Source organism: Stegastes partitus, unplaced genomic scaffold (assembly GCF_000690725.1).
Source record: "Stegastes partitus isolate 25-593 unplaced genomic scaffold, Stegastes_partitus-1.0.2 Scaffold388, whole genome shotgun sequence".
Classification (NCBI taxonomy): Eukaryota; Metazoa; Chordata; class Actinopteri; family Pomacentridae; genus Stegastes; species Stegastes partitus.
The window spans coordinates 484,373-498,493 of record NW_007578119.1 but is presented as its reverse complement, the minus strand read 5'-3'; the positions used below and the strand labels follow the sequence as shown (position 1 = coordinate 498,493).

Genomic DNA, 14,121 nt, shown 5'->3' with positions numbered 1-14,121 from the left:
GGAACAATCTATTTTTTTTTCTATAATCTTTCCTGGTAACTAACACTGTAAACCAACTAAAACAAAGCACCATGAATGAGGCTGTTGTCCTTTTACACATTTTAAAACACCACCAGCAGCTGTGCAACAAGGAGAACACTGTGTAGCTACCATGTCTTTACCCAATTTAAATCATTATTATATTAAAATTATAATTAAACTTTAAATAAAACCAAAAACAGTCTTTATTAACTTTACTTAACAGAGTCACAGGTTGCAAAACTGAATCACTTCATCACTGAAGTAACATAACGTTTATTTGGGCGTATTTTGTCGTCTTAAGGTACCGCTGATACCATTATTGTGTTTCACTGGTGAAGCTCACACATGTGGGTGTCTGCAAAGATTTCACGATTTTGGCATTTTTCACGTTGTGCAAAAGTCAACCTGTGAATGAAGTTTGATACGTCGCTCAACTGTACTCCCACCTCTGACCCATTTATGTTTTAGAAAGACAACTTGTGCTCTGTATGAAAAGGTCTTAATTTTAAATGTTGTGAGGATTAATGAATGATTAATGTAGCTTTAATGTGCTGCTAAACACCAGGAGAGACTCACATCACACAACAAAACCACTAGTTTACATCTTCACCTTAGAGAAGACGTGCAGTCAGGCTGCTTACTGATTAAAAAGCACAATAACTATATTAATTTATTGGGTTATTAAGCCAGAGATGTTGAAAATGTTACTTTCAGTTCAAGTATGTAAGTATAATCATAGTCCTGAGCGTGGTATAATAGTATATATATATATATATTGTATGATTCTATTATTATTATTACTCATGCATTAATATAAAAGCAAGATTTCACTGTTGCACTAAAAACCTGAATCTCAAAGAATCAGAGATATTTTGCTTTTCTTATATCAGATGATGTGTTCAGTTGCTGTTTCTAAATGGAGAGTTTGAGAGTCTTATTTGTAGCCTTAATGCTGTTTGGCTCACAAGTGGTTTTAGTGAATCTTTCAGAGTCTAAAAGTATTTGCATGCCCTGTTTCCCCTGCAGGAGACCGCAAAGGTTTTACTGTCACAGTGAAACTTCATTCTTGCTGAGCAGGGAGAAAATCAGCCTAAGCTCTCCAGAACTTAGTAGAAATATTAATGACTAATAAAAAACATCATTAGGGATGCTTAGTGCTGTGAGAGTCACATTTTGTATGAGGTTGCATCTGTCAAACCTCTTCAATGACATCCACCCCACAGAGAGGCAAAACAAACTTCTGAGCTTTTATCCATTCACAGTTGTTGCTCCGTTTCTTTGGACACAAATTTATAGATCGCATAATGCTGCGTACACCTTTTGTAGAAATAATGCTGCTCATTTAGTTCAAAATCCAATTATCTATTCATCATCTAAACACAGAATAAAAGGAAGAGAAATTTAATCATATTCCTGGTTGAGTTTTTCATTTAAATGCAAATTCAAAGAAAATATAGAACTACTTTCTTTAAAAAAAAAAAAAAGAAAAAATGCATGTAATTATGTCACATCAAAGCTACTCTCTCTATGTTTTCCAGGAAAAAAAATGTAATTTGTATTTTAATCTGCCAGAGACAATGAATAATTGTATTATTCTCCTAAGAAGAAGCTGAAATTGAAAGATAAGGCAGCGACAGACAGCCGCTCTTCATCAGGTATCAGGTGTGAAACCAAACATGCTGCGTTCAGAGTCGCTAATCGGCGCAGAGGGCTTGTTCTTCCGCCGCACAGCACAAACACAGCACACAGTCTTCACACAGCAGAGGCAGCGGGCAGAATAAACACACTTTAAGTCAGTATTGACACCATTAACACAACCAGCCAGACGTTGAGGAGATGAAATGAGTCCGGTCAGGCATGAGAGGGCCCGGTTCGACCTCTGAAGAGCTCAGACTCACAATTCGCTGCACTTGAGCTGCAAAAAGGAGATTTAATCACACACACACACACGCACACGCACACACTCATGCGCACACACACACACACACACACACACTCCCTTTCCACATGCTGTTCCTGTATTTTCATGCTCAGCACACAAGTGTTCCCTCAGGACTTCACTCAACACATGAGGCAGCCGAAGTGTTCTGTGTAAAAATTCCAAATGTTCCGCTGTTGTTGATTCACTCCAAAGAGTCAGTGTTTAACAAGCTTCAGCTGTAATTAACTGAAGTCTAATTCACACCAAAACAACAGATTTCTGAATTTCAGCTGCTGTGAACTGTGACTGTAAAAGTGGTTCTTCCTTCACACCAAATAAAAGGACGTTCAAGAAAGTTAAAATGCGTTTTAGGGTGATTAAATCTTATTTTTTCTTAAAGATAAATAATTCCCTGAAAGACAGAACGTACTTGGGTATTAAACTCTTTTTAAGGTCGCTGGTCTGGATTCTTTTTTTTTAACTCAAGATGACAAGAAACCATCAGACTGGAGCTCTCAGAGTGTGAAATTAATCATCTTTAACTTCAATTTTCTTTTACAATTTATTGCTTATATGAAGCTACACAGACTGCTAGTTTTTAAATTGCTTTTTTGTAGTTTTTATGATTCTCATCTTTTCTTCAAACTGTGACCTCTGGGATATTTTAAGGGTAATTTCATGACCTTTACTCTTATCTTAGTCATTAAAATAGTTTCCGTGAAGAGTTTAGGTTATCCAGACTTTCCATCGTTTGATATAATCATACTTGCAGATTTTTTATATTGGCCTTTATATCAAGGAAAATAAATGTCAAGGACAATAAAAATGTATCTCTTATTATTATTTTATTACCTGTATTCAGATATTACTAAACACCAGCAGACCATATAAACTCTCACAGCTCATCTGAGTGACTGTATGAAACCTGCATGTGCTGCAGTTACCCTGCTCCTGATAATGAGTCCTTGACCGAGCTGTAGCCGTTAGCTGCTGGTGCTAGCAGCTCAGGTTCCCCACCTGTGGTTCCTCTAACGAGGTTCTCCATTAGCAGCGCTGAGGCTCTGGTGTAAATGCCAGCTTTGACATGTGGGTGCCAGGCGGGGCGACACCGAGGCTCGTGCAAGGTGCTGATCTCTGAAGTCGTGCTATAAATGTCAGGCTGCTCATCTCGCCAGAAATCACACACACACACACACACACAGGTGGTGGGTGGAGGAGGCTTGTTGGAAGATACACAACGCCAGACACACACGTTTGCATAATAATCTGCATGTCAGCACATGACAAAGGCAGAGACCACAGAGGCCTGTGTGATAATAAGCTAATGATGAGGAGACGTCACAGCAGCAGCAGCAGCAGCAGCAGCTGGGAGCTTCAGAGAATCTAAGTGAAAATCTAAAGGTTTAAGTTCGTCCTCCACTTTGGTCCACTGTGAAATATGTGAACAGCTGTTGGACGATTTGCCATAAATCACTGCACAGATGATGATCCTAAAGATCTCGATGATCCCACGACTTCTTCGCTGCAGCAGGTTCAGATTAAACCTGAACAATTAATCAATTTAAAATCAAAATTGTCATTTGAAAGAATGCAATTAGCAAATCTTTAAGGCTTCAGTTTCTAATATACATCATGCAGCTTTTCTGGTTTTACAAAAATACGTCATCTGCAACGTAGGACAGTTGCTTTTTTTGATGACTAAAGTGTTATTGGTTTCAGTTCATACTGAAAGTAACAAATTTAATCATAATATCTGTTCAAAAAAGTGAAATGAGATATTTTTCCCAAACCGTTCAGCCCGAGCTGACATCTCTGAAAGCAGCTTTTTAAGCCCTTGTGCTTGATTGGAATATTTTTTGGCCATAAGGTTATTTGATAAAATAATTTGTTTTATGTTTGTGTTCCTTCTCATTAACACTGTTTATTATTGTCTTATCTATTCTTTTTTCATTTAATAATTTTTTAAACATCTTATTATTACTATGATTGTATTGGTTTTATAATTGATTCTTCTTGTCGTTATTTTCATTTTATTTTATCGTCACAACTTTGACTTTACTCAACTGGATGACTTGATCACCGGCGAAATCGAACTTTAATACTTACTGCTCCCATTCAACTTGGGTAAATTTGACATAACAACTTCTTATTTCACTTTTCTTAGATACATTTTGGCATAAAAACTTGTCCGAGTTCCCTGCAAGCCTGCAAGTGAGGCGTTTAGGAACCATCAGTAAATTGTAGTGTTATCGAAAAGCTGCAGTTTTGTGTAAAAAAATTTTTTTTTTTTTTTTTCTTTGGAGGAGTTGCATTAAATTTTTTTTTTTCCATGAATGGTTTGTTTTTTTTTGGTCTTATTCATCCTTAGTGCTTCGTTTTTTTTTTGGACTGTCATATCAGCTGGTCAGTCACCCATAAAGGGATCTGACTTGCTCTAACTTGTATGAAAGGTGTAAACAAACTGACTGATGATTGACTAGAGCCCTCATCTGCAAGAAAACATAGCACGCCCCTTCTAGAACTATAAGAATAATGGCTCATTTAGGTTCAAGTTCAAGTACAGAAACTAATTTGCTCAAGTGGTTAGAAAGTGTAAAATAAAGGAACCTTAGTGAGGCTGTTATTAGGAACTGAGCAGCAAAATGTCAAGAGGAGCCACGTTCACTTTTAATCCTGACAATAGCAGCAATTCACACAACAACTGGAGGTTTTAGTCAGTAAACATAAAGATAAGTTGCTCAAAGGGATTCAATCAACAATGAATGTTGAGTTCAGTCACCTTTTCCTCTCTGAGCAAACAAACCAGACAGTGAGCGTTCAGCACAGCCGACGGAAAAAAAAAAAAAAACTTCTTGTCTGTAAACTGTATCAGTCATGGATAAAGATCTAAGAAGAAAACAAAGTGTATTTGTATGGAAATGATTTGGGTTATTCCTTTAAGAGATTCCGGGAGTAACAATGAACAAGGGAGATGTAAATGCGTCTTGTATCGCGAACAAAAGACACATTCATATGCAAAACCACAACAGAATACATCCAACGCTTCACAAACTTTTGGGATAAAAGCAGCAAAAAAAAAACAGAAGAGGAGAGAAATAGAAATAGCACATCTGAAAATGTCAAACAAAATGGGACAAAATGGGGTCTCTTCAAAATGCCAGCTGAAGAATCAGGAGGAGCAGAGCGGCGATGCTTTAAACACTCCTCTGAATCCCGTCTGGGTTTGCTGCTTTTTTTTTTTTTTTTCCATATATATTTTCATGTATTTTCGATGGCTGCTCAGACTTCATTGTGTGAGAACACAACGGCCATAACTGGAGCCAATAGCTGCCTGTTGCCATGACAACAGGGCCCCGGCTTCTTCTAAAATAAGACCGAGGCGGGAAAGATTAGAGAAAGCTGCCGGGGCAACCCCCCAGACAGAGGAGGGACGGCTGGCATCCAACAGCCATGTCAGCAGGCAGGAATCATCTCAGTCGAGTGGAACACAGGAGCATCTGCTGCCCGCGGATCCTCCATTCACAGAGAACTGGAAGCCGACCGGCGATTATCTGACGGGGAAGTGAGAAGCTAACAGTGCACCAGAGTGTTGTGCTGTCACGACACTAAAAAGTGTTGCTTCAAAAAAAACAAAACAAAAAAAAAACTGATACTACTGCAAAGATTGAAGAAAAGAAGTGACACGTTCAACTTTGTGGTCACTCATTCAAACACATATGTTTTTGTTTTTTTCCTCTTGTGATGGAAGTCAAGTCTCCTGAATATCTTTACCTCTAAAAACACTTTCTTAAAATGATTCTGCCACCAGAGGTTTAATAATTATTGAGTATTTGTGCTTCAGCAGCGTGTTGTAACCAAGTTTTCCCTGTAGGTCGCTCCGTGTTTCAACATTTATCTCATTTTTTATTCATCTTTTGAATCAGGATGTACAGGATGTAAGATACAGAGTAATTAATCAACCAGGAGTGTTGGATGTGAAATTCTGTATTTTCCTGATTGTTTATTGTTCTTTTGTGAAACTGAATCCAGCTAAATGAGTTTTAAAATACGCTACTTTGGTCTATCAGTAGTCAGTCAGCCTATAGTAAGATAAACACTTAAACCACAAAGAGTTGAAGTTTGTGTTATTCCACATTTTGATATCAAGAGTTTAGTTTTTCTTGCAATTGTTCGTTTTTCCTTTTCTTTGTTTTTTATTACTTGTCTTCGTTTTGGGCCTTAAAAACCTTTTTTTTTAACTCCTGATATTAACAATGGAAACGTGTACATGAATCTGTCTAGTTTTGAATTAATACACACTTGTTAAAAACACAAGACATTATGCATTTCCTTAACAAAGCCACAAGATTTAGACAAGATCATCTCATAACAAAGCAGCTTCCTGCAAGGAAACTTTTCCTTTTTGCAACATGTCAAAAGACAATTATACAGAAACACTGCGACTGATTTACATATATCTTTTGACAGAACTGAAAATCCTGGTTAAGTAATTAGGCTCCTCTTTACACAGTGGAATCTAAAAGACTTTAAAGTGTTTTGAAATCATCTGTGATCCACTAAAATATTGGAAAGTATTTGTCAGTGCAGTGTTTCGTTCAACACTTTGATAAATGTGCTTTTATTTTATGTCCCCAGGTTTGATTCCAGACTGTGTGACTGCTCGTGTTGTCTGGATGTCATTGTAACTATTGATTACTTTCACTGTCACTTAATCTGTTGAGTATTTCTCAGATTAATTGATTAGTTGTTTGGGCTATAAAATATCAGTCAGTGTTTCCTAAAGCCCAAGAGAACGTCCTCGTGTTTCAACCACATGCTGCAGATATTCAGTTTACCATCATAGAGGAGGAAACAAAGCAGGACATATTCACATTTACGAAGCTGGAATCTGAGAATTTTAGACTTTTTTTCCCTTAAAAATGTATTAACTGATTATCAAAACAGCTGCAGATTAATAAAATAGTTGACAACTAATCAATTACTCGTTACAGTTCTAGTGCAGACTCTGAAATTTTAGCCTGAATTATCATAAACTTGAATCATTCTTTCGGTTCCTTGCTTTAGGACACCTCGCGTGTGGTAATAAGGCAGATAAATGCTGCTTCACGACTATCACCGATCAGATTTGTCATTCTGATGGTAGGAATCAGCAACAAGCTCGACAGTGTGACCCTGAACGCGTCACTGACGTCTCTCACGGTCTCCAGAGTGACTTTTAAATTATACTGGCAGCTTCCAGTTGACGTCACGCCACTCGACAGTCAAACACTCGTCCACGTTTTCAGAAACATCAGCGTTAACAACCAATTAGCAGCCAGCAGTGCCTGAACAGAGAGGAGGTCGCAGTGTTCCTCCCACACTCGGCTCATTAAAGGACGGCTTATCAGCAGGAAGTAAAGACTGACGGTCACATGACATCCAACAAACAGAAAAGCACACACTTTCATTACAAAAAATGTAAAACACAGCAAAGATTTACATACTTTTTCCGTTTGAAAATTAGTTCCAATTAGTCCAACCTGCCCCTCTGACAGTGACTCACTCACAGGGTTCGTCCTCTGTGTCGGCGTGTCGTTTTCCTTTCAATAAACCGGCTGTAACGAGCCTGTCTTGTCTAAAAAAAATGTCTTTTCCTGACGCTAATCCAGTCCAAATCGCTTCTAATTACACACACTGAAATGTTCCGACACTCTGTAAAGTGTATGAGACAGTGACAGAGTTTAATAAGACAGAAAATGGTACTGCAGGCTGTCAAATCAGGATGGGTTTTTTTTACATGTTATGAGAGAGCAAATTTGGGGAATGAGGCTCGTATCACTGCGATCAGACAGTTCCTCCAAGTGTATTCCTGAGAAAATGACTTTGTCAGGTTTAGCAAGTTGTACGTGCAGAGACTTAAAACATGAGCACCGCTCTGCTGATGTGGTTAAAGCTGCACAAATCAATATTTCTAGAACAATAATTAATCAAATATGTATGTGTAACGTTAAATGAGTACCTCGTTTTGAGAAGCACAACGAGAATAATAACGAGTTCTGCAGCTCTACTCAGCATTTTATCCTCTTCAAGCTCATTGTTTTGGTTTTATAACTTTATAGTTTGGGCTCAGTCTCACTGCTGTTATAGTTTCCATCTGCAGAAACAACCTTTATAAACTGACTTGCTTGGCTGACAACAACAGTTAAAGCCTCTCTGGTGTACATATATACACCTGATATTTGCCTGAGAAGTTGGTGGACTTCAAACCAGAGCTTAAACAAGAATGAGTCAACATTTATGAAGTCACCAAAACACAAAGGAAACCTTTAGCTGTACATTGACTATTTAGGATAATAACATGTCAAGCTCTATGGACTAGATTTGGATTTGCCACAAATAATACTTAAGGAATTCTTTCGCCCACATTATTCGAATATATATATTTACTGCTGCGAGTGATATCAGGCTTTGATGAGTTTGGTCTGAGATTTCATGTCACTCACACAAAATAGTTTTTTCTTTCCATAAACAGCTTCATTATTAACCTTTTTGTTCCTTGCAGCTGCTTTTCTAAGAGGAAAATCTAGATTTTGCAAAGATTTTTTCATGAGTACAAAATACTGATAACGCTCAGATGATACACAGAAAAAGAAAACATACAGAGCTTTTAAAATGCACAAACTATTTATGATGTTCTGAATGCGGTGATGTTGCACCAGAGCAGAATAAGTCAATTTTCTATGTCTTAATCTATAATTAAATCAGTTGTTTCATTAAGTGTAGTACAACTGTGTGTATTAATACTTAGGATGGCCTCTGAATAACATACAGAACTCAGAGATTAAAGTTTCCTCCAGATATCTGACAAAAAAGCTGAAAAAACTACCTGGATGAATAGAAAACACTAGAGGCACATTAAAAAACATGTTTTTCAAAAGTTGGGAGAAGTGACCCTTCAATATTTTCAACGCTAAAATTACACATGACGTCAGCCGAGCATAGGAACAAACACACTGACTGGTGAATCAACCTCAGTGCACATGTGACTCATTCAGCCGGATTTAGCTGCATCCACCTGTTTGTTCAAGGAGGAAAGTGAAGCGGTGGCAGCGTTAATAAGAGCCACAAAGAGCAGGAGCCTGGCTGCAGTGTGAGACCAATCACCTCGGTTCAGTACGAGTGGGTGACACGGTGACAGATTAAAACTGAACCCGCATCACATCCACGTCTATTTCCTGCCTCTGTGGGTGTGGAAATGAATGTTTGCAGTAAATGGCAGTTCGAGAAAAAGTAGTTATGTGATTGTAAAGAATGGACTTCCGCTTCTTTTTTTTTGCTATTAAAAAATACTTGACGTTTCCTGCAAGAAACGACACTGAAGTAGTTGAAAATGTTTTTGTTGGGGGGTAACAAATACACTTTTTTCTAAATATGACATATCGCCTGCATCCGCCCTGACATCTAAGCCCACAAGTGCATCCACACACTACGTAGATATTAACAAGCGTCTTACCTTCATGAGAACCGACTCGCTGAGCTTTTCTCTGTTGACAATCTTTATGGCGACTTTCTGACACGTGACACAGTGGACGCCGAGCTTCACCAGACCTGAAACACAAAATAACATTCACATCAAGTCGCTGCTTTCAAAGTCTGTCTGAGTCACACTGAGGGAAAACCTTCAACATTTTCTGATGTGCACAAAAAAAAAAAGAGAGAAAAACTCTCAGTTTGACAGAGGTTATCGCAGGCAGGGGGGAGGAATCAAAAGAAGAGCTGTGGACCTGAATTAATGGCATCACATTGGAGGCCGCCCATCGTCCTCTGGGACTCCAGCTACCTTAAATATAATCCACAGACTGCTGGAGCCAGATGATTGTAGATGAAACAAATCAAAGCTCTTTAAGGTGAGACAGACGACATGAATGAAGCTGGAAGCCCCTCCGGCTTCAGCGACATGATGTATTATTTGAACGTGGAAGTTCTTTCTTGACCTTGAAAACATTAAAAGGTCTTTTTTAGCTTTTTTTTTTTTTTCTGAGCTTTTAACTGCGTCTCAGTTCATCAGCGAACAGAGCTGACTCAGGTATGGACCTTAAATAACTTTTAACAGATTGTTTCTGTCGCACATTTTCAGTTTGAACATTTTGCTGTTTGTGGATACGTCTTTGTAAAGTTTTGCTGCAACAGATGTAGGATCTAGAGGGTCAAAGGTCACGGCACAAAGTAATGAAGAATTCATATCCCTTCATACAGTTGGATTTCAAAGAGGTATTAGACTGTACTGACAGAAAATCACCAACAGCAAAAGTAAGAAATATACATACATATAAAAACAATTTTGCTTCTATATAGACATTTTTGTTTATGAAATGATCAAACATAACAGATGCTACTGTATGGCTACTACCGTGCATACTTAACAGTCGTTGCACTAAAACTAAAAAAGAAAAACTTTACGGTTTGGACTTTGGAAGTCATTGGCTCGACTAAAAAGACTTCACACAACTCTCTGTAGAACCACAAACGTTGTTTATAAAGCGTAATTCTCTGACAGATTAATCTTTTCTTCTAACTCTCAGTAACAAATCTAGGTGTGAGACCTCATGTTATATTAGTACTGATGCAAGGACACATAGGCATAAATATACGATCAATGATTGACCACAATGATTAAATGTATTTAATTTAAAAAGTCCAAAGTATAGTAATCCTCTCAGTTTGGTCAAAACTAGATCTCCAATCCAAGGTACCTTGATTGACTTTGGAATTATTTGACTGATTTAAGGATGAACTTCTTCAGCAGATTTTCTTTATTTCATCAGTTTTTCATTTTGTTGATTAAGGCTTGTGAGCATAAATGTCAGAGCCACCATGACAGCACTCTGGTTTGTTTACTATCGTTCTGAAGCCTCAAGTTCAGAATTTGGACGAACTCTGATGTGACAGGCGAGGGGTGGATGGAACTTAGAATTTGACACATGGTGATACAGTAACAGCCTGTCAGTCACAAGGTATCCATGACCTAAAACAAACCCTGCTTTATCGTCATGTTTTCCTCTAAAATAGAACCATATAATGGACAAAATGAACATCATGCTGTACTGAAGGAGACTTGAAACTAGCGACTGAGACCGAAAGCGCATCAGTAAAATGTTCACCGAGGTAACGGATGAAGGGAGACGTTCCTTTTCTTTAGACTTCTATACAATTCTTTTTGATACCAGAGGAGTCGCCCCCTGCTGGCTGTTAGAAAGAACGCAGGTTCAAAGCTTTACTTTTCAAACCCTGTTTATCATACAATCTGTGAGTTCAAGGCATTTATGTAAGTGCCAATGTCATACTTGATTGTCAGTCCTGCTGCAAAACAAAGCTTTCACCGCAGTCGCATCTAAAAAGATAATGAAAGAGGTGTCTGTCCAAAAGCTCTTCTCTGTGTATCAAACTTACAAATGCAGATTTTGTTTTTCCCATGAATGTGCAGATCTATGAAGTTGCTGCCTCAATTCTCACCCATTCCTTCCCACTAGCTGCAGCTCAAGCACACCAGCTCACCTCCCACTACTATTGTAATGTGCAGTATTGTGGGAATTCAGCCATACGCGTCTAAACCACACATCGATTCTGAAGAAGAATAAAACAGAAACCCCTGCTGCAACCTGACAGGATTGTTTCTGTCAGAGTGCTGTGAATCAGTGTATTTAAGATTATGATAACTACACTGAAGTTCATCGGTGGAAGTTCTCGGCCATGGTGTTTAATTGTTTTTGCTCATTATGTGTCTTCCATCACATGAAAACACATATTAACAAGGTAAAACAAGGTCAAAGCTTGAATGACAACTACAGGCTCCATAGTTCCAGGTGGTATCACATGTCACGTCTGCTGAGGTTAGAGAACAACATGTAGCATCTATTAAGACAAGCATAAAGAAATCATGAATGACAATATTTACAGTACAAAGGCAAAAGACATGACTTCATATTGGGCTCCCATCATGTTAAAGGAAGCAGAATAACAGTGTGATTTCTGCAGCTGGTTTCACTTCTCGTCACTGTGAGCTCTCCGCTACGCTGACTGACGGACCGGGCGGATAAAAATGCAATTGATTTACATTCTGCAACTCCCAGGTCTTTTTTTTATTGTGTACTTCTGAGCGCTCCCATGATGTGACTCTCAAGTCGTAACAGAAATGTCAACATGCAACACCTTTATCTTATTACAGCCACAATGCCTCCATTCATCTCTATCAAAGCTCTGACACCGGGGGAGTATATCTTACTTTGTACTGAAGGTCTGCAGACGGCGGTGGAAATGCCACTGCGCATATGCACTTCTTCATTACCTCACGCTGCATATATATTCCACAGAAGATGAGTGTGTCACTATTTGAAAGGTGATTTCCCTGCGGGGGCTCGCGAGGAAACGAGCAGAGCCGAGAGCAGCGGGGGCGTCTGGACCAATATGGCAGCCTGGGGGCTCTTTTATGTCGCCGGTTAGAACCGAAATGGCATCCTGGGCGACATTCGCCAAGTCTTATTGATCTTGTTGTCAAAGAAGCTCGCGGACGGCTTCAACTGCTTACCATAACTCAGGGCCGAGAAAACCCCATAAAGGCTGCTCGGTATGAACACATTCAGCCCTGCAAGTTATGAGAAGTGCTGCAGAGGAGGAAGAGAAGCTGCAGCGAGGATGATCTTCAGAGAGAGAAGGTGGCTGAGCGGGAAATAATAGAAAACCAAGAAGCAGAGACTTAGAGCTTAAACAATAAATACTGCCGCGTTAAAGTCTATTTTCAGAGGCTTAGTGATTGTTCGCCTCCTCTAAATGATCATTTGAACTAAAAGCAGCTGTACTGTTTGAGCCTGAATGTGAAAGGGGTCATTCTTAGTACAAAACCCACAGAGAATAATCATTAACTGTGCAGCTGTGCAGAGAATTTTATCCTCCCTTTGCTTCTGGTTTTGGTTGTGTTTCAGTATTTCAAGCTAACCAGCAGACAGAGACAGTTGGAGGGCGGCTGGTGAAGAGCAGGTAAGTAGTTATTCATTAGAATGAGTGGAAAAATAAGATCAGAAATTTGGTAATCAGCACCAACATCACTGATTGTACGATTCCTAATATCACGGCAAAGCTTATGGAAGGACTGAATGAAAAACTTGGGATGAAGCTTTCAAGTAACACGTGCAAAAATGCAGTTGCAAGAATCTAAATAGTAAATAGGTGTAATAAATGCTTTGTGACAGCATTTGCATTCTGGCTTTGGTCGTCTTTAATCGGTCCCTGATCACCGTCTCAAACTCTGATGTCTTCATTCACAACGTTTGAGGCTTTCGTTTTTTTACAAGTTGCAGCGAACCTGTTGCTCCTCCTTAATTTGCCAACATTGTTTAGAAGAAATCACAATCTCCAGTAGGATACCTGTGACAGCTGGGGTACTTTCATTGCAAATACGAATTTAAGTCACATTTTACGAATCTCGGTATCAACTTGCGCATCTCAACTTGTTTTCAACCTATACTCTGTAAACTTGCACACTCCTAAGCTAATAACTTACACATCCCTGCACACTGTACATCTTTTGTATTACTTTTTATTACCTAAAATCCTTGCTTTTTATTTGACTTGTACTACTAGACAATAATAAGTAGAACTTCCTGTCTATTGACCTGCAACATTTGCTTCTTAACTTTATTTATCGTTCTTTAAAAAGTCTCTACTTGTCAGTGTTTACTGTGAGGCACCAAAACACTACGACAAATTCCTGATATGTGGAAAAGCCACGTGGCAATCAAACAGATTTTGAGGTAACCGTCTTCATGATATCCCAACACAATAACGTAACCAAGTTTCTCATATTCATGATATTTAGAAACACTGCAGAAAGCTGATTGTAACCTGATGACTTCTGTGCTTTAAACACACTGAATGTGATGCAGCTGTGAGAAAAATTACAAGAGCTGCCAAAAGATCAGCTCTTGCATGTGAGGATACCAAAAAAACCCAACTTTTAATTCAGCAACATCAACATTCGTGATTAACGATTTGAGGCCCAGTCGAAATCCTGAAAAACGTCAGATTAAAGTGCAGCCATGTTTCCACTCAGCACCTCTGAGGTGGAAAAAAAAAAAGCTATTTAAAGTGTATGTTACAGCTCCATGGGCCCAGCGAGGGCTGTAGCGATGACTTATCTCCACTAA

The 14,121-nt window shown here is 38.8% G+C and overlaps 1 protein-coding gene across 2 annotated transcripts in view; it reads right to left on the bottom strand.

The window, feature by feature from the left end:
- Positions 1-14,121, bottom strand: part of LOC103359678 (serine/threonine-protein kinase BRSK2-like) — a 182,710-nt gene that overhangs the window by 84,035 nt on the left and 84,554 nt on the right. For both annotated transcript variants that reach the window (XM_008285148.1, XM_008285149.1), the window contains exon 2: positions 9,435-9,529. In XM_008285148.1, coding sequence (XP_008283370.1) covers positions 9,435-9,529 — 95 coding nt within the window. The remainder of the gene's footprint in view (positions 1-9,434; positions 9,530-14,121) is intronic.